We start from the raw sequence: 20,903 nt of genomic DNA, 5'->3' as shown, positions 1-20,903 counted from the left end.
CTGCTGGCAATGCTGACAGGCTTCTGCCAGGGTTATTCGGTTATTGGGTCTAGATGCAAATATGCCGGTGAGATCATTCACAGCTTGCTGTCATACAGTCACAGCTGCTTGTGGTGAAACTGCGCCAAGGGGATAGCGAGAGAAAATGATGTTTATGCGTGTGTGTACGTGTGTGTGTGTGTTTGGGAGGGGGGAGGGTGCCTCACTGTGTGAAAAATATATACTGAAAGAAAGAGAGACAAACTTAGCAACAACACAACTGAACCTGGATTTTTACTGTCAAAGCCCGTCAGGTTTCTCTGTGTGTCAACTGGGACAAAGGCTCTAACGACTAACCGGTGGACTATCTGACTGAGCTCCCAACTGCATCCTCGCCGACCCAGGCCCTGTTCAAAGCTGTAGCATCTTGTTTCCAGATGTAACTACACTGTGCCAGCTTGGACTGCAGCTTGGCCCTGGTTTCTGAGTGCATTTTAAATGTGTCTTGACTGACAGCTTGTGATTAGATTCCACTTCTCTTCATTATATTTAGCACACGTTTATGCTCAGATATGCCGCTGCAGACGATGGCAGTTATAAGGTAAAAAAACCACAGGTGCAGATTTCAAAACCTTCTAAGAATTACAGTATTTGGCAGAGGTGAATTAACCTCATAGCATTAACTTCTAGCATGTGGACAGATAACCAGACACCTGCATCATAGGCATTTTCAGGATCTCACAGACATCGTCTATTCATCCTGAATTATAAGAAGTTGTTTTCCCTCGACAAAACCAACACTTAAATGCAAATTTTCAGTTTAGTCACTCCAGACAGAGTGATCAGTAAGATAACAATACCTCTGAAGATGCAACTCACCGCTGGATAACAGGTGAAAAACAACACAGCGATGTTTTGAATATTTCCCTATGATTTACATAATGGGAAGTCTATATGACTGAACCACAGAGCAAACACCGTGTTATAGTCACATGTTAGCAAATCAGACTGAACTTCCAATGCATCCACCATAGATGCTGGAAACATTCCCACCTGCCAGAACCGTGTGATCAGATCAATTTATTGTTAAGTATGGATACGGCTGAGGGAACTGTTGGCCAAACTATCTTACCTGGCTGCCTGTGTTCATTACATTACTGGATGTTTGGATGTTCGGCCGGCTGGCTGGTTGACTGAGTAATGATCGAACACACTGCCTGCCAGCCTCCCCGGCTCGCTAACTGACTCACAAATTGACTACCTGCCCGACTGAATGACCACCTAACCTATAACCTGCCTTTATTCCAGCCTGCTGGAAGCTTTTCCATATAGTGCCAACAACACAGTTACAGCATGAGAAAACTGTATGCTGCCGTCATGATAAAATAAATTAATAAATCATCAAACAGAGAAATTACATGACAATCGGGCCTTCATGCAACACAGCGCTCGCTGACCATTCCCCCTGCGGCACAGAGGTCGTTGCTCTGACAAAGAAATCAATATCGGACAATGATTAAGCTTGACGTGGCATATTGGCTGCAAAGGTCTGGCCAAGTTCACAAAGGAGCGGAGACAAGGCTTGACTTTGGTCGAACGTCAGCAGCTGAGTCTTGCGAGCGCCGAGCTGCAGTTGACGGATGCGAGGCAGCTGGGCCGAAGCATCGATCAAACATGTGCGTCCCATGCAGAGAGAGTCTGGTTCCCAGAAAACAAATACTTCAGCACATTTCGTCTCAGGAACGCCTGACTCAAACTCTACCATAACGCTTGAGCCCTTGCTTGAGTCATTCTTATTTTGTTTTTTTTGAATAAATGCATTCATTCATCCTTTCTTTTGTGTTGCCCCACTGCATCACTGCCTCCCCCAACATGACTCAGTCTGATTTCAGTGGGCTCCACCGGCAGTCGAAGGACTTAATCCACAAAATGTGAAATGACATCCAGGAATCGACAGCTTCAAGAAATAACATCAGCAATTAATATCCATCAAACTCCTCTATATGCTTCCGCTGACGATGTATTCGTCAGCGGTGTGCATGAATCTGAGAGCTTTCTCTGAAAAGTGAAGGCCACCAAGAAAGGAAATGTGTTGTTTCCCGAGTGTCTGGAGTGTGCAGCTCTGTCTTTCTGTCTGTCCTTCCTGGGCTGCAGGTCTGACGAGAAATCTGCCTTCGTCACTCATTTCATTATCCATGTGTGACCTGCCTTGAATTCTGTACAACAGGAAGTTGCTATAAAGACTTTTGCAGCCTCATAACAGGAGGTTTTTTTAATGGAAGTCATGAATTGTCAAGCAAACGGTTGCTGGCGACAGGCTAACAGGTACACAGAATTGTTTGTTTTTCTTGGTTTTCTGGAAATGTGAACTGACTTAGAGGTCAAACGACTGGTCGATCAATCATTTGTTGTTTATTGAGCAAAATAAGTGACAAACATTTGTAAGTTTCAGCTTCTCGAGTTGTCAGGATTTGCTGTTTTTCACTCTCAGGTCAAAGCTACCTGAATGATCAGCTGACCGACAGAAATGAACCAGCGGCGCAACGTGATCACTTGCTGCGAGCAAATATGTCAAATGCTTGCAGTTTTCAGGTCTTGACTTTCAGGTCTTGCCTCTTTTGTCACATATGATTGGGAATGAACCATTTTGTCCTGATGGCGATACAAAGATAAGCTGTTTGAACTGAATAAATCACTCTGAGGTCTCAGAAATTAGACAAAGTGGTTAATCGATAAACTCATAGGCTATGATTAATCAATGACGAGAACAACCACCAGTAGCTGCCTTCACCTGAAGATTATAACTTCAGCTCTGGGACATTTTAAAGAACACTGCTCTCTATTTTCTAACATATTAAAGGACAGAAAATGAAGTGATTGATCCAAAAGTAATGACATAACCAGCTTCACCATTAGCTATGGCTAACACTTGAACACTTAAGGATATTTTGGCTGCTTTAGGCCGTCACTTTCTGCTTTGGTCAACTTATCCTCACATTATTAGGAAGAAAACTGCTAAATGTATCAGTTTATATATATATATGTATATATGTATATCACCACAGTGAACGCTGCTAATGTGTGGCTTGCTGACAGCCAGCCTGTTAACTGTCTTCCTGAGGGTCTGCCGGGTGGACTGAAGGAATGTGCGTATCAGGGCTACCAGCCCGGTGGACCGGAGCCCTGCAGACACACACACACACGCACACACACACACACACACACACACACACACACACACACACACACACACAGACGACGTCTACTCACAGTCAAGGTGTTTCTTCTTGGGTCCGCTGACTTCGTGTGTGGTGGCTTTGCACACAGCCTTGCTGATAGCCGACCCGGTCATGCTGTGCTGCGCTGCAGCGATCCGGTCCGTGATAGATTGGCCCGACATCGCTCTCCGTTTCTCCCTGTCTCTGCTTCTGCTTCAATCAGCTATTTAAAAAAAACAGCACAGTAACGATCCGATCAATGGATCAACTCCCTGCGGGTCACAACTCAACGTGACTTCACTGTCAAGAGGAGGTAAAGGGCTGCGATCAGACACCCGCTGGTAAGTTTCTGATTCTTCTCTCCAGGTGCGTACGAAACCTGTGCAGCCCCGTCTGCAGTGAAGTCAGATCACTGGTGGCAACAACAAAAAAATAACGCAGGTAAAAGAAAATCTGGCTTAACAATGAACAGCCACAAGCTGATCTGCAGTTTTCTTTCGTAGTTGAGTTGTTTGGCAACTGTTTATTCCCCCTATCTATCTATCTATCTAGTAAACAAAACACGTCGACACTAATCCGAGCTAGTCTGTGTTAGCTAATGTTTCCGTTGCAGTACTCGAACCAGGAAAGAGTCCCACTGTGGAATTTGTAAACACTGGAAATTACTTTCTGGCCACAAATAAACATAGCTAACTGGCTGGTTTGTATGAAACCCGGACGATTTGTTTTGGGAAGAGACCACCTCGGGGGCAAGCAAGAAGAAAAAGTAATCCGTATAAAAATCACAGCTTGGAGGACGCCAACAACAACCAAAAAAATCTCGAGTTCTTCCTCCACGTCAACTTGTTAGCTTGGACCGTTTAGCTATCACTGGTCTCTTGGAAAAGTGTGCGTTAAAATCCCCCTCGGGCGTAAAAAGTCACTCGGGATGGAGCAGCACATTGTTTGGAGTTTATAAGAGGACAATGTGGGACTGACAGCCCGGACAGGTGCAGTTTCTCCCGGTGAGACGAGAGGCGAGGAGCGGTGGGTGTTAGCCGAGTAGCTAGCGGGGTTAGCTAACGAGCCAACGAGCGACCGAACGACTCCCCTGTTAGTCTGTGACTGAAGAGCGGAGCCGGCGGACCCGTTAAGTTCAAAATGACAGCTCCGTCGGTTCGGCTGTTTCCCTTCACGGTCCTCAGGCTCAGTTGGTGCTGTCCTTCGGTTATCCACTCCACATTACCAGTTCGTTTTCCCCCCTCCGACAGTCCCGTCCTGCGCTGCTGTCTAAAAAGTCTCGCCAGTGGTTTCTCTTTACGGACTGACTGGCTGGTTGCTTCTCTGCCGGACAAAATGGCAGCGTAAAAAATCAGCTGATCTCACAACTGTGCTGCCTTCAGAGGTCCCCCGCAGGCTCGGAATCTAGAGCACTACAATCCTACTACTTACAGTGCGTTCAAGTAGTATTCGTCTGTTGCTATTGCTTTTATTTAATGGTGTCTTTTTAAAAGCGGTTGCTTTTTGTTCTGCTTACTACTTTTTACGACAATGTGTTTTCAACTAGTATTCTAACGATAAGTCCTTGTTGCTTAATCACCGAGTGAAGAGACAGGAAATGAACTGAAAACACTGACGACAGATCAGTAAGCAATAGCGTATAACACATGAACTGATAATGAATATAAAGTTTAGTTGAATAAATTTGTGAACGTAATATTTTTAGTGTTATGGGCTACGGTGAACATGACCGGAGAGTCTTATATGAAAAAAAAGTGGTTAATGTAAAATTCCAGTTTTGCCTATTGTTTCAAGCATCCTTGTGTTGCAGCCACAATTAACAATGTAAGAGACAGCTTAAAACGTACTGCAAAAGTCAGGAATTATATATATATATATATATATATAAAACTATGATAAAAAATATATATTTAAATTCTGATTCTGGAATATGTATAATAGATGAAATGTGCAACATATCATTGCATAAAGCTTCAAGAATAAGTAAATAAAACATTTAAACTTGTAACCGTTGAATTAAAATAAGAACGTACTCAAGTGTTTTTCAAACAGAGTCTCTTGAAGGTACATTTCGACAAAACAGGAAAAAAATCTAATGCTACGTGACTTGTCTTTAAGAACGATTATTGATTCCCATATTTCCTGTAGTTGGTGAACGCCTCTGTCGTCTATTGGGCAAGACTCGAAGACAGAGCGTAGCCTTTAAGGTGTCACCGTTCGAATTGTAGCGGAATTTACGAAACAAACGTCTCAAATTTCACATCTTTTTTTATTTCAAGCACAAAGTGCTTTCGGACGAAATTCAGCCGCAAGCTGACTCTAATCTCCGCAGTCTCTCTTCATGAAGGCGTCCCTCGTGTCTCACTGATCCAAATTTAAGGTCGTATTAAATTATTCCTTCAGACTCCGTGTCCTTGTTTGACTCCGCACAATGTGGAACACGGTGTGCTGAAAGAAATCAGTGGGACCCGCTCATGCTGCACGGCGCGCACAGCCCAGTGGGTATCACACCGGATCTGAAAGGGCTGAATAAATCAAATATCTGGCAAGCAGTCGGCTGCATTTCACACTGAGAGTAATGTAATTAGACACCGGGCTGCTGTCCCCAGTCGTCATGACGTGGTTTGCGTTGATTACAGCTTGCATGCATGTAAGCAGCCTGTCGGTATGCAATAAAGCTTTATTTAAAAGGAAAATATATCTGATTTTGTAGGGACATGCTGCAAGTCTCTCTCTCTCTCTCTGTCTCTCTCTCTCTCTGTCTCTGTGTGTGTGAGGGTGTGTGTGTGAGTTCCTTTTCAGTTTCAGAGAACCAGCCACAGCTTGCAGAATTTCCTGCCTGTGTGAGAAATACTGCATACTGACCCCAGAAGCAGCAGCAGACAGCAGCAGCAGCAGACAGCAGGTGAATTCCTGGAAACCACTGCAGCTTTTCGACCTCCAGTGACCTCTCCTGTACTTCCTGACAGGAGGGAGAAAAAACCCTCGGAGATGTGAAGACTGATACGATGAACTGCCAAGAGCCTGTGATGAGAGAAACACACCCGCACAAACCAGACAGAACTGATCAGCACTTGGAAACTGAAAGTGTGTGTGTGTGTGTGTGTGTGTGTGTGTATGATCCACCTATGAGCAACTGTCAACCTGACTGGGCTCATCTGGTGTCTTTGTTGCTCATTTCCGCCAAATCTAATGAGGCGTGATAGCCTGTGTGCGTTGAGACAGCACACAATGCTGCAGGAACAAGAAATGCAACCACAGTAGATGGAAGGGGGTTCCACTTCCCAGTTCTGCACATCCTGTGTCACAGCTTCTTTTATGAGCGATAGCACCTGCGACCTGGACAGAATCTGGTGTTCATTTTACAGGGTGCTTTGCCGCCGTGTTCTTGCAGCAGCTGCAGTGTTCGGGCACATTTTCTTCTCACGAGCTCTAAGCAAACACACCGACATCACTTTGCTGGATCATGCAAGAAATGAACGAGGCACACGAAGAATCAGTTGACTTGCATGCGATTGAAAGCAGCTGCAGCGCACAGAGGAGGCGACAGTGAAGTCAGGATGCACATGCAAACCATAAAAGCAAACCTACATCCTGCTCTGTGTCATCTGTGTGTCAGTACAGCCGAGGAGGACTCACGTCTCCCTCCCTCCCTGACCTGGAGTGCAGTGTTGCCATCTGCAGGCGAAAGGCCCGAACTCCCTATTTCCATGGCAACTGCCTGGATGCGGGAAGTCCCTGGCAACAGGCTCTCGGCCCGGGATTGGAGTCCTATCAGCAGCTGTCAATCATGGGATGAGCCGCTGCTTCGCCCAAGGCCAGTGTGCTCAGAGAGATAGGAATAAATCCATTACCATCCAACTGACAGGGATGGGGTCAGGTGGAAACACTCACAGAGACAAAGACGGAGAGCAGAGGACCCAGGGGTGCACACAGTTCATCCATTATGTGTAAATGGACTATAGTAAGTCAGGGAGGGGTAGTTTTCACTGTGATTATGAGCTTAAAATCAATGGAGGAGCTCAGCATCGGGCAGTGGGAGCTACAGGATGTAGTGACAGCTCCTGTCTTGACCCAGATGTTTAGAGTACACATCTGGTGTGTGGATGGACTGGGAGACTGAGGGAGATATTGTTGAAAAAGGGATCTGACTCTTAACCTATCAGCGTTAAAGTGACACTAGGGGCTACAACTCTTTCTTGTATAGCTCGTCTTCAATCATTCTCTTATTGCACCTTTCTCCTCTTATGTGGAAGAGTTGAGCATCATTGTCCTAATGTGATGTTATATTCAGTGCTGTAGTTTCCAGCAATACATTGTGCATATTTTCTAAAACCGAACAGTGTCAGAAGGACTGGAGGCGCGTGCCGAGCTCTCAAGCCAACTTCTTTTATTTATTTGTTTAAAATGTACATGACCCGTACTTACATCTTTCTTTCCATGCAACCACTTAAATCCTGCAAACACACAGACAGCATTGCAGCTCTAACAGCTTCCACTCTTCTGTGAAGGCTTTCCACAACATGTTGGAGTGTTTCTGTGGGAATTTGTGCCCATTCATGCAGTAGAGCATTTGTGAGGTCACACACTATTGTTGGACCAAAAGGACTGGCTCACAATCTCCGTTCCAGTTCATCCCAAAGGTGTTGGATGGGGTTGAGGTCAGGGCTCTGTGTGGGCCAGTCAAGTTCTTCCACACCAAACTCATCCAACCATGTCTTTATGGAGCTTTGCTTTGTGCACTGGGGCACAGTCATGCTGGAAGAGAAAAGGGCCTTCAACAAACTGTTGCCACAAAGTTGGAAGCATAGCATTGTCCAAAATGTCTTGGTGTGCTGAAGCATTAAGATTTCCCTTCACTGGAAGTCAGAGGCTGAGCTCAAACCCCTGAAACACAGCCCCATACAGAGGCCTGTCTGGATACTTTTGTCTATATAGTGTCACTGTAGGTAAAAGGCGACGGGTTAACTCTGAGGACATCTGGTGGATGCATGGAGAATGGCAGGTCTGAAGAGTAAATGGGGATGGGGGACAGACAGGGACAGGGACAGACTGAGTACCAGGACCAGGACTGTGGACAGACTTTTTCCTCTGTGTCAGTCAGTCACATTAGTTTGAGTTGCATAAAATTTCATAAATCAATAAAAGCATATGGAGGTCAAGAAGTTCATTCATATATGTTCTGCTTCACAGGCTTCAGCAGTGTCCTTCACTCAATATCTTCATGTGTATGCATGTCCAGTGTGTGTGTGCGCGTGCATGTCAGGTCGTGGATGCGTGTACGCATGCATAATTCCAGGCTAAGATATGAAATGCTGGCGCTGCTGCGAAGCCTCCTGCCTGCTCAGGATTCTCTCAGATCACTTTTTCATCCGACAAGCTTTTAAGAGATGTGAAGCTGAATTATTAGACTGATTAAATTTAAATGGATCCGTAAAAAGATGCAAACTTGATAGCCTCCGTCTTGCGGACGGGTTCTGTCCGTTATTCAGGCAGACTGCGAGGTCACTCGTCTTTCATCGTGTCAAGTCATTTTCCTTGTTATTCGAAGGCAGTTACAGACTGTAGAGAAGGTCACATACAGCAGTGATGTGCTGAAACTACTGTGTGCGTTTACGTATCTCAGACTGAAATAAAGAAAAGGAGCATGGCCTTGTCCTATTTTATATATGCTAATATAAATTGTCCAGTGCCATGTCCTTGTGTCTTCATTTCATGTTTTTTTAAGTCCAGTTATAAACAGAAGATTCTTCAATCAGTGTGATCAAAGTGTGTCCACTTATAAAACCAAATTAGCTCAACAAATTCATCGCTCAGGCTCATCATAGATGGGCTGTTAATGGAGTCAAGCAAGCATCCGAAGCAAGAACAAAAATATTCTGACACATGTACAAGAATCAATTCTTAAAGGGACAGTACTTATTTTCCCTCTTACCTGTAGTGCTGTTTGTCCATCTGCATGGTTTTGGCTTGAGTGGCAGACTTTTGGAGAGACCTGCCATGGACGGGTCTGACTGCTATCTGAGGTAAGAGGATTTTGAAAATGTCCCTTTAAAATGTTAGTAAATATTCTTACATGAACAGTTAGTCAGTGTGTTTCGTGTGTGTGTTGCTGCTTTGATTTTGCTGCTCTGTCATCACCACAAACCTTTTATTCTCTCGGTTATTTCCCAACCATCAGCCATCATCTCAAACTAAATTATTGAAAACCATCAGGGATGTTCACAGCAGTCCAGAGGTCTGGAATCACACTTGAATGACTAATCCACTGGACTTCACACATTACATACAGGATAACATTTCTTTGATGTGAAAATGCTAAATTTACATGTCAAGTATGAAAATGTCTTGTCTATAAACCATGAGCGACTCTTTTGTCTTCAGTCGTAGCCTGACATGTCACGTGAGACGAGTCATTTCTCACATCCGAGTTCCCAGTTCTCCTGTGAATACAGCCAATTCACAGGTACGAAGAATGTCATTTTTACCTGCGAAGACAAGGAAACAGCCTGTGCGACTTGTTAGCCGTATGTGTGTGATACTCAGATCCACTCAAGTGAGGGGGCTGATTTCTTCACACCATCCCAGCCAGGGTTTCTGATTCACTGCCGACCGCGACGGGCTGGCAGCAGCCGATGCAGACGTATCTGAGGACCCACAGGTAGATGCTGACCGACAGGACGACAGTCAGGCCCAGCAGCAGGAGGCTGATGAGGGACTGAGGACTCACACTGGACAGCATGACAAGGGAGGTGTTGATGGAGTCCTCACTGGATTTCTGGGCTGGAGGAAGAAGAAGAAGAAGAAGGAGAGAAGAGGGGGAAAAAGCAGGCACAAAAAAAGAAACTTCACTGAGGACTCTAATGATGTGCTCCATTTGTACAAGTCATAACTCGGGACTCGGAGTGACATCACGTCCATTAAAAACCAAGCTGGATGTGTTCCACTGCTGTTGCTATAGCGACTGGTTACAAGCCAAGTTAGCAGCGCCAGTTGATAAACAACACATTACGCAATATTTAACGCACAACAAGACCAGAGCTACGTGCCTATAGGCAACAATAAGACAGTACAGTGTGTATGACTTACTACACTGGATACAAAAAAGACAAAAGAGCTAAAAAAAAAACCACAGCTGCAGCCGCAGTCTTTGCTCTGGGCAGCCATCTTGGTTTGTGAAGTCGCTGCACTTTGAGGCCGACGCTCACAGTGTTGAGATGCTGACATTTAGCAGGTGAAATCTTCACTTCTAATCTTAGTTTAGGATGTTAAAATGATAACATTCACTAATTAACACTAAACAAAATATAAACAGAAGTATTGGACAAAATTGAATATTAGCCAAAGTTTCCACATTTTATTTTGCAGGGGGCCATGAATGTCTGTGTAGAATTTCAATGCCAATCTATTGCTGCTGAGACACTTGGCACTCGCACTCGAAGAACAGTCAGGGAATCAAATCCATCCTGTACGTTTTGCATTTTCTTACATAAATGAAAGCTTTGACCTGATGAAAAGCCAAGGCATCAGCACAGTTTCAACAGAGGGTCATCCAGATCGAAACATCCATCCAATAGTGGTTGAGCCATTTTCACCTTGAATTTTAATTTCAAGCCATCCAATAATTCTGCAGATATTTGGACTGAAAAGCCAACCAACAGACCAGCGTTGCACGTCCAGAAAGCAACAGCGCAGTGTGCTGAGGTGCTGCAGCAAGGAGGAGAAGAAATTCTTCAAGATAAGGCAAGAATGTGTGTGTGAATGCTGCCAACGAATCAAGGCTAAATTGAAATTCCTGTGGCGTCAACACTGGCTCTCAATCACTGCATCTGAAGGGTACTCGAAGATATTGGTGTAGACACAGTGGACAGAGAGGCGGAGAGGGAGCAGATGGTCAAGTGGGCTCATCTTGCCCCAGGGCCTCCTAGCAGGTTAATCTGGTCGTGATGGTTTGTGATCTGAAGCACTAAATAAGCTCTCACCAAGAGAGTCGGAAGTTGCAGAGTATTGGATTCTCAGCAGGGCAGCAAAGTGGAAATAAGCTTGGCTTGTTGATGAACAAGTATGTGGACACGGAGTCACACACCAGTGCAATGGTTTTCCATTTCCTGTTTCATAACAGAAAATATAAAATGAAGTCGCTTTGCTCATGCACTTGACAGTTTTAAACACTTTTAAAAAAGGTTCACTTCTGGCAGTTACATTTTCCTGTTTAGTTGATGTTTAATTAGAGCAGAAAATCAAAATCCAGCAGAGGAATAAAACAATTTCTGCTTGTGTAAGGATTTAACACAGTGAAGATGTGTCTAGAGGCCCTTTATCACTCATTCTGAATCAGCCAGTGACACAAAACCTGTAATTTACCACTGATGTCTCAGAGAGTTGAATATCTTCTGAACATTGCTTCTGAACACTTTCAACGTAAGGATCTTTCTCAGCTTTGTTGACGATGTGACTCTATGGACGGCGATGACGGTCTGTCGGCTGGTTGGTTTCTCCACCTCTACCATCGTCCTGAATGTGAATGATGTCGCTGACCCCCTCACTTTACATTTGGTGAAACATCATAACATCTGTTCCATGTCCAAATGTGCATGGCGCTGGTGATCCCCTCACTTTCATTTTGTCCGTACGTGTTTTTCCGGGCAGATACGTCTAGATTCAGATTGGATGCTTAGGGGTATCAGTTTGGGACTAGTGACATCGAACTCGTACAGGTGCAGGGTAAAAACAGTGGGTGTCGTATGTCTGACATGTCAGCCTGCTTCATATGTGTGGGCTTGATAAATAAACCTGACAACAGGAGAACAAATGTGAGAACTACAGCACAAAAAGGGCAGGTGAAACTGCAGGTAAATGTGCATTTGTAGTGCAAATCAAATTAGTTATATGAAAATAGTTCAGAAACTTCAAAACTGTGTCACTGTGATTACGAGCATGATTATGACGGTGAAGAAGACATGGACGACATCACGGCTGCAAGGCTGTTACAGTCTTCTGTTCAGGAATAAAAGCCTCTCAGCAATCATCAGCAGGGCTTTTAAGAGACGAGATGCCAGGTGGGCGGCCTCTGACAAGTAACGGGAAAAAAGGTGCACTCACCTCTGCTTATGTGTGTGATGAGCAGCAGACTGACGAGGGCTTTAACAGCAGCGGCCATCTTCATGGTGAGCTGCATTCACTGGGAAAAGACGTGGAACATTCAGCAACAGTAATGTGATCTAATGTGAAAGCCTCCACCTGATTCATGTGAGTGAGCAACGTGAGCAGTCAGCAACACAGTTTGAACTGTAAAATTCAAAATTCAAAGCCACGTCATACGTATCTGTTGGAAACAAATGTCCATGTTTTTATTTTTTATACCGTAAAAACATCATGAGACATGATGAAAAGGTTCTGTACTATGGAAATGTGGACAAGAGGAGCAACATATTCATAATTCATTCATTCATTCATTCATATTAATTCCTGCAAGTAGGACTGCAACAGGAAGGAAAAGTCCTCTTTTAATAACAGAAGAAAGATGTTTTTTTTCTTTACAAAGAAAAGGGAGGCACAACTAAAGTTCAAAACACAGGACTGAAATTTGGTTTAAACACTCCCAAACTCATAAAGTCTTTTACATCAGAAAAAAACAAGAATCTGATTTTGTAGTAAAGTAAAAGATTTTTTACTAAGTTGTCTGGAAAAACACTGAAGTCGCTTACTTTTCATCCACAAATCAAATACCACAGACCAAGATCTGATTAGGAGTGAGCCATGTGGAAGGGAAAACAGAAACTCGCAAGGAAATTAAAAAGAAGATGGATGTTTGCAAAGGCAACGGTGGCAACAACAAATACGTTTGTGACAAGGAAAGATTTTTCTTCCTTTGTTCCAACTCACGGAAAACAAAACGCGAGAGATCCTCCCTGCGCCGCCGCCAGTCCTCCAAGACCCAACCGGTTTCTCAACAACAAAAACAACAAGAAAAATAACCATAATCCATTTGTTTTTCTCAGGAAGGCTGAAGAAAACAAATCAGATCAGCCGGGAGGTTTTGCAGCAGGCATCTGCACAGGTGACGATTGTTAATAACGCAGAAAGCTGCGAGGAGACCCTCCTCCTCCTCCTCCTGTCACTCGGCATCGATCCTCTCTCGCCTCCTGCACTCATTTCAGCCAACGTGACATTGCAAATGGCACAATCAGGAGGAAATCAGGAGGGCTGGAAAGCAACGGAAAGGGATGTGAGAGAGAGTGAAATAGTAGGAGAGAGAGGGAGGAGAGGAAGGAAGGAGAGGAAGGGAGGAGAGGAGAGGAGGGGAGTCTACATCCAAAAATAGGCTTCACTCCTACACCAGCAGGACTGCAGAGAGGGAGGGATGGAGAAACGAACGCAACCTGGAGAGTTCCTCAGAGCATCCAAAAGTGAACAACTGTGGAATCACAGAGCTTGTGGCTCCCTCTAGAGGTTCAAACTGCTCTCGGACGCAGCAGGTGACAGAAAAGAGAAAGGCCTAAGAGTGGCCAAACAGACGGCCGGAAAATTTGTGCGCTTACACCAGAAATGAAAGTGAGAGCGAAAGTTGGGAGAGTTTGTTTTGTTCTGTGTAACAAAGGCACTGCACATCACAGTATTTGGAAATTATTAGGATAGGAAGGTGGTACAAAGAGCGCTCGCGGCACAGTTAAAGGGGTTTGGTCTGCTTGAGCGATGGAAACACTTTTACGAAAGTGAGAAAGTGTTCTGGCACAGTGAAAAGGAATATTCACCACACGGGTGGGCGCGAAATTATAGTGCACTACCTGTCAGGCAATAGCAAGTACAGAGAGCACACACGCACGCACGCGCGCGCACACACACACACACACACACACACACACACACACACACAGTCTTCCATGTAATTAGGGTTCGTTTACGAGCTTTTAACCGCAGAGAGTGCAGAGGGACGCGGCTCTAAGAGCAGGAACACATTCAGAGAACACAAAAGAAGAGGGAAGAGAAGAAATATAATGATTATGGAAGAAAAGGAACTTGTCCTCATCTATAGTTATTCTACCTTTTGTTCTGGTTTTACAGCCATGATGGGGATGGATGCTGACACAACGAGTATTTAACTCCATTAAACCTGCCTGTCTGTGCAGCAGGTATAGAGAATATTTACACTGAAGCGCAGAAGCTGAAAATCACAACCATTTCAGAGAACAAAGCAACTTTTCCTGCAGTGCAATATGTATCTGCAACACAAACAGAAAAGCATCGAAGCCAAAAAAATAGAAAAACTTGGAAAATTGTTGCTGTGCAGCAGACAAAAACCTCCTGTTTTCAAGAGTCACATTTTTGTTCGCATCCATAAAATATTTCAGTGTTTCCAAAATAATACATTTTTGTAATATTGGAACTTTTGACTCAAATTCTGTTACATTAAAACAACAATTAAATTACTTTATGTTTTTTTGTTTGTTTGTTTTTAGAAAAATCCCAAACTGTTAAACTGTTTCCTCTAGCGTCTCTGAGGAACTTTTGGGAGGGAGGAAAGAGATGCAACATATTAATCATTCAGCAAAATAACCTCCTTCCTCCTCTCGGTCTCCTTCCAGGTTCCCGGTTTGGACATGTCCATCCCTCCTTCCTTCAGTCCTCTCTGTCTCTGGAGGAGCATCCTGAACATCCACCGAGTCCCTTCTCCTTCACGTTGTAGTCGAAGCGAGGCAGAACCAGAACGCTGCCTTCCGCTTCGGTTTTGGCAGCGGCGGCGTCACTCGAGGCTCTCTCCTCCTCCACTGACATGATGTTCTTCACCAAGCATGTGATGGCGGCGTCGATGTTGGTGTTGTCCTGGGAGGAGAGAGGACGGTGGTGACGGGTTTCGTGATGGAGGTACAGGGAGAGTGAAAACAAGGGAGTTTGAAAATATTCCCAAACAGAAGAAGACGTTTCACCCATTACAATCATTTAAACATTACAAACTGAAAACTCCATCCACTTCAGATGACAGGACTTTTTGTTTCTTCACTGTGAAGGAAAGTTCGCCCTTCGAGTAAAGAAGGTCACAAAAGCAGCGAGTGAGGCTATCAAGGTTCCTCGTTGTGCACTTTAAAAAGCAAACTTGCACCTTCAAACACAGAACAATTGGATAAGTAGATCGATAAAATCTAACAAACCCAACAGAGCACATGTATCACAAAGATTCCTTATCTACCAACACATTTAATGTCCCTCAGGCTCTTAACCGTTTCTAATTTTGGCTGCCGCAAATAAACATGCTGCTGCATGTAGGCGGCGGCAAGTATCAGTAGGAGGACGCAGTTTGAATTTTGAGGCCTTCATTACCCGGTAACCAAGTCATTTGAGACACTTAACTTCCAAACAGCCTCGCGCAAGTTTAGGGACAAACCTTAGCTTCAGTTCTTAAGAGTTAAAATGTGCTTCCTGCTCCATTAAACTGTCGACTAGAGCAGCTTTAAAACAGACACTGACAGAGAAGAGCTGACACAGAAAGACAAACCTGCGGGTGAGAAGAGAAAGATGGAGGAACTAAGAAGGCTGACACAGTGACAAAATGCTAAGCCACATTTGTTTACAGAGGAAAAAGATTGAGGGCGACAGTGAGAGAGACATAAACAACACTCGCGTCCCATTAGGAAGACAATCAAAGAGAAGACAGTCGCGTCCTACCTTGGCGGAGGTTTCGTACCAGCCGACGAATCCGTACTGCCTGGAGAAGTTCTCCAGTTTGGGAAGCTTGGGGCACAAGCCATGACGCCGCTGGTCGCACTTGTTGGCCAACAGAACGGCTGGGACCGACCTCCCGTTGCTAAGGGCGACCTGATGGAAGCAGGAAGCAGTCAATCGCTGATTCTGGCAGCGTGTTCTTACGCTGTTAAACTGCTCACTCAAGTGCTGCACTTGAGCACCACCCTGAGACGTGTACTTGGACTTGATTTGGTTTTTTGCGAGACAGGATCCAGCTTGAATCCGTCTCACATTTTGGTTTTTACAAACTTTATGGGTAATGTGGCAAGTCATGAGTCAGTCAAGTCAGTTACAAAGCAGAAGTAAACAAGGCAAGTGGAGAGAATGCTGTTACGGAATAAGAATTAACACAGCATCAGAGCAAAGGAATATTGATCTTCTTAGTTTAAAACTACAACCATTCGAGGTACAAACTGAGGATCGGTCTTTCAACTTCGTGTTGCTTACCTTTGAGTCCAGGTCTCCTTTCCACTTGAGGATGGCCTGAAACGTGGACAGTCTTGTCATGTCGAAGACCACGAGGGCCCCCACCGCCTCCCTGTAGTACACTCGGGTCATGTTGCCGTAGCGTTCTTGCCCTTTTAAAGAAAACGGAGAGGACAACGTTATCTATCATAGCCCATGTGAGACTTAATAAAACCCAATTAGACACCTGAAAATATTTTTATCTCTACGCTTAACTTAATTACAGACCAAACTTGAAGTGAGTCTTTCATTCTGGGCTTCCCTCGAGGCGAGCTGATTAAGAGATTAAATACGACTCTAAATTCTTAATTCTTTATCTGGACATTTGCAGCATTGCTTTTATTTGAGACTTAAGATTAGGATAATTTATAATCAACCAGAAAAAAATACCTAAAATGTCAAACTGTTCTTTTGATATCTCCTGTGCAGCACAATGTTTGCCATTGAAGGATCCAATGCAAAACTTCCTTTGGAAATCTAGGAATTTAGCCCTGAGTGAAGCTAACTTACATTTGGCCTGTAAAAACATGTATTATTTATTTAAGTTAATGACTGAAGTATTAAAAGAGCTTGACTCATAATCCTGGGCCCAAAGATATTCACATATGACAAACGAGGATTGTATCTGAAAAAAAAAATTCACTCAAAAATGATCTGACTATGAAAACAGCCTCCCATTGCTTTTCTGTTGGTCAGCTAATTGATTAATTGACTAATGGTTGTTGTTCTAATTATAGTGTCTTGCTCGAGGAGGGCAGAACCAGACAAAGATTTTAAGAAAGTTTTGTTAAACCCTGTGTGTGTGTGTGTGTGTGTGTGTGCGCGTGTGCGTGCATAAAGAAAAATGTTGCATGGTAAGTCCATGTGTAACTGAATACAAGAATAAGCCTCTATCCTGGACACTAACTTCCTCCACATGATACTAATATGGTGGTGAATGAGCAAGTGTCTGCTAGACACACACACACACACACACACACACACACACACACAGTCTGTGTGTCATCATCTGTGCAGCTAAACAACAGCTGATTCAAAAACTGAACACACACTCTGACAGTCTTCTTCCTTAAAGCAGATGCTATCTTTGTCTTTCAGTCGCTGAGGAAGAGCGAGAGACTCTAAACTGTCTTAACGCTATCTGATGAGTGCGAACGCTCAAAGCTTATTTTAGTTTATTGCAGAGACCTTCAAATCAAAAGTTCATTGGTGATAATATAAAAATATGTGGACTGAAGTCAGTTTCTGCACCGTCTTTCTGTAGCATCACCAACGCACAAACTCCACACACTACAAATATGTCTGTAACTTCCTGTTTGCTGGTGCACATGATATTAGCCTGGAGGTTAGCTTCACTCGGAGCTCAAGTGGCAGCTCTCCAATGCTTTTTTCCATAACAAAAATCAGCTTGTAGTGAGTGCAGTCTTCTACTATGACTTACGTCACAGAACGACAAAGAAAAGCAGCGAATGTTTGACAACTTTGCACGAAAAATGACTGAAACGATCATCCATCCATCCATTTTCTATACCGCTTATCCGTCAGGGTCGCGGGGGAGCTGGAGCCTATCCCAGCTGACTACGGGCGAGAGGCGGGGTTCAACCTGGACTGGTCGCCAGTCAACACAAAGACTGGTCGCCAACACACAAAGACAAACAACCACACACTCACACACTCACACCTAGGAGCAATGTAGAGTAGCCAATTAACCTAATGTGCATGTTTTTGGTATTGTGGGAGGAAGCCAGAGAACCTGGAGAAAACCCACGCAGGCACAGGGAGGACATGCAAACTCCACATAGAAGGGCCCAGACTGGGATTTGAACCTGGAACCCTCTTGCTATGAGGCGATAGTGCTAACCACTGCACCACCGTGCCGCCCCGAAATGATCAATCGATCGATTGTAAGAATAGTCTGCAGCTAATCTCCTTTAGATCAACTAATCGATCAATCTGCGACTCGTTGCGGCTCCAACTGGCCAAGACTTAACTTCATCCAGATAAGCACCTGCTCACTCACACAAAAGACTGGGGCAATTATCACCTGGACAAACTCAATCTGATATCTGTGTGTGTGTGTGTGTGTGTGTGTGAGTTTAAAACCCTCCACACAGTGACTCCAGCATGATATCATCACTGGCTACTGGTCCAAAGTCTGACAAACTGCCTCAGCTGGATGCCTTCATGCAAATGACAGTTGTTATCAGCTGTCATGTCGTTCGACACAAACGCTCAGCAGGAGGGAGATAAGCCACAGTGTGTGTGTCCATGTGTGTGCGTGAGAGACGGCTGTGAGTCCAGGAGGAAAAGTGCGTCCGAAAGAACATCAAATTACACGCAATCAGTGAGGCATGACAGGTTTCAGCAGAATGCAGCGCGCTTTTCCTCACAAAATGCCTAACCTGGCAGGTAACCGGTTGTAAACTCAACACTTCATCAACAGAAATGGAGATTTGTCACATTTTCTAGACGGTCGCTGCTCGTGTCGTGCACCATCGTGGTTGGATGTGTCAGCAAAATGCATCCAGTGAGTGAGGAAATGCAGAGTAACGCATGCATATTCGTCTCTCGGTCGCACTGGATGTGAGCAGCCCAGCGCTGATATTAAGTTAAACACCGTGAGGTCTGACGCTTTAAGACACATTATCACATTTGGAGGAGACAAAATTTGAAATTTAAGATGACCCTAATTACATTCTGACCATTAGTAAACAAAATTAGGTGTTAAATGCGCTTATGTGCCATGTATTTGCTGTGTCTAAGCCCAAATGGAAAATACAGCAAGTTTTAACATACTTTAACCACTTTGATAGACATTTAACTCCTGCTTTGTACTCCATCTGAGTACTAAATGTCTGCCAGGAGTCATGAGCTGCATGTTCATAAAACAACTTTATAGATAGCTAAATTACAAGCTGACATCAACCTTGATTCAACCTTGAAACTATTTTTTATAACTTCCCTTCAGAGACTGGTTTTACTTCCAGCAGACAATGGGCTGCTGTCTCTTGAGCAAGTCATATTTAACAATGCAAACAAAGCATGAACAGAAGCTATTCTTTAAATAGAGGTGCTCTTCTATCCTGTATAACCGCAATCAGCCACAGTCGTCAGTGACGCACCGGCGATGTCCCACAGCTGCAGGCGCACCACCGTCTTGTGGTCCCAGTGGAGGACTTTGAGGGCGAAGTCCACTCCGATGGTGGCGCGGTAGTGCTGGGAGAAGACCTGGTGCACGTAGCGCTTTATGATGGACGTTTTACCGACCCCGAGGTCGCCGATGACCAGAACTTTGAGCAGGCGCTCGTGCTGCATCCTGAGTGGCCCGGATGGGAGCGCGCGCCGAGTGGATGGCACAGTGAGGTCTCCAATTAGCGGCTCCGCGTGAAGAAGTGCTGCAAAGCGCGGAGGGTTTGGCCTGTGAGAGTCGGTCCCAAGTCATGAATGAAGGCAAACAGCTGGCAAACCGAGTAATACGTGTGATACTTTACACAGTAATGTTAAAAAAGTAAGCTCTGAGAGGAACTTCCAATTAATCCAAATAATAAAAAGCGGCGGCGATTCCAACGCATGTTACTTTAAAAGGCCCTGCAGGCGCGACACAAAACCACTTGTGGCTCAGGTTGTTTTATCATCCACCGTCCCAGCATGTGCTCAAAGTCTCGGTCAGCTCCGTGCAAAAGTCCTGCTGTCGCCAAAGGAGGAAGTTGCTGTGTGTACAGAAAACGCTGTCGTGGCCGCGTCAACGAGAAGAAGAACGACTTTGTGTTGTTATCCGCTCAGGCCGCGGTTTGTGTGCACATCTCCTCCTCCTCCTCCTCCTCCTCCGCCTCCTCCGCCTCCTGCTGCTGTTTGGTCCGCTGCCAGGTCCTCAAAGGAGAAACTGCGGTGAGAAGCCTGGTCGACCACACCCCCAAAACTCTGTGTGTGTGTGCATTTTAGAAAATGTTACCAACATGTAAAAATACACCTTGTTTGAGGCACGTGCTTAGTTTGTGATATATTTTTTGTGTGTATTTTTCATGTTTTTCGTGAGGACAGGTGCTCTGGAAGGTGTACTTTCAGAGCAGAAATCAAGCAAAATCAGCTAGAAAATTAGTTGGCGTTTGGAAGCCTTTCACCACGCATGCGTCGCTATGCTCTGCAGCCCCTTTTACTTTTATGTCCCCGCCCCTCAGAAAGACTGAATGCGCCCCTGCTCTAAAATCTAATATGAATATAACAAGTTCTTTCTCTATGCAGTTTTCTTATTTCTGCACTGAAATGATGAACCTGGAAACAGGACTCATGTGACTAACTAAACCAGGTAATTTCTCAGTAGCAGCAGCAGCAGTAGAAGTCTCTTGGATGAGAGGTGAAACGTCTTCAAAGACAAATAACTAAGTCCAGTTGCATTCGATTGAATTTCCTTGAGATAACCATGACCTGGATGAATGAGAATATTCACAGGCGTGTTTCTGGTATTAACAATTGTGATAATAAAATAAAGTATAAACTGAA

General features: G+C 44.5%; 2 protein-coding genes across 3 annotated transcripts in view; both read right to left on the bottom strand.

Moving 5' to 3' along the window:
* The window catches only part of si:ch211-200p22.4 (phosphatidylinositol-binding clathrin assembly protein), a 63,100-nt gene extending 58,396 nt beyond the window's left edge, over positions 1 to 4,704 (bottom strand). Inside the window, exon 1 of one of the 2 annotated variants that reach the window (XM_046380401.1) lies at positions 3,250 to 4,704. In XM_046380401.1, coding sequence (XP_046236357.1) covers positions 3,250 to 3,379 — 130 coding nt within the window. In that variant the 5' untranslated portion in view covers positions 3,380 to 4,704. The remainder of the gene's footprint in view (positions 1 to 3,249) is intronic. The other variant, XM_046380400.1, reaches the window with a different exon arrangement.
* Positions 4,705 to 12,468: 7,764 nt separating this feature from the next.
* Positions 12,469 to 20,250, bottom strand: zgc:162171 (uncharacterized protein LOC565931 homolog). Its single transcript, XM_046380402.1, has 4 exons — positions 19,526 to 20,250; positions 16,386 to 16,516; positions 15,861 to 16,010; positions 12,469 to 15,020 (listed from the first exon to the last, which is right to left on the bottom strand). The coding sequence occupies exons 1-4, from the start codon at positions 19,716 to 19,718 to the stop codon at positions 14,817 to 14,819; spliced, it is 678 nt and encodes a 225-aa protein (XP_046236358.1). The 5' UTR covers positions 19,719 to 20,250; the 3' UTR covers positions 12,469 to 14,816.
* Between the last annotated feature and the right edge of the window lie 653 nt (positions 20,251 to 20,903).

This window comes from Scatophagus argus, chromosome 23, assembly GCF_020382885.2.
Source record: "Scatophagus argus isolate fScaArg1 chromosome 23, fScaArg1.pri, whole genome shotgun sequence".
NCBI lineage: Eukaryota > Metazoa > Chordata > Actinopteri > Scatophagidae > Scatophagus > Scatophagus argus.
The sequence above is the reverse complement of the archived record's forward strand: the minus strand, read 5'-3'. Positions and strand labels throughout refer to the sequence as shown.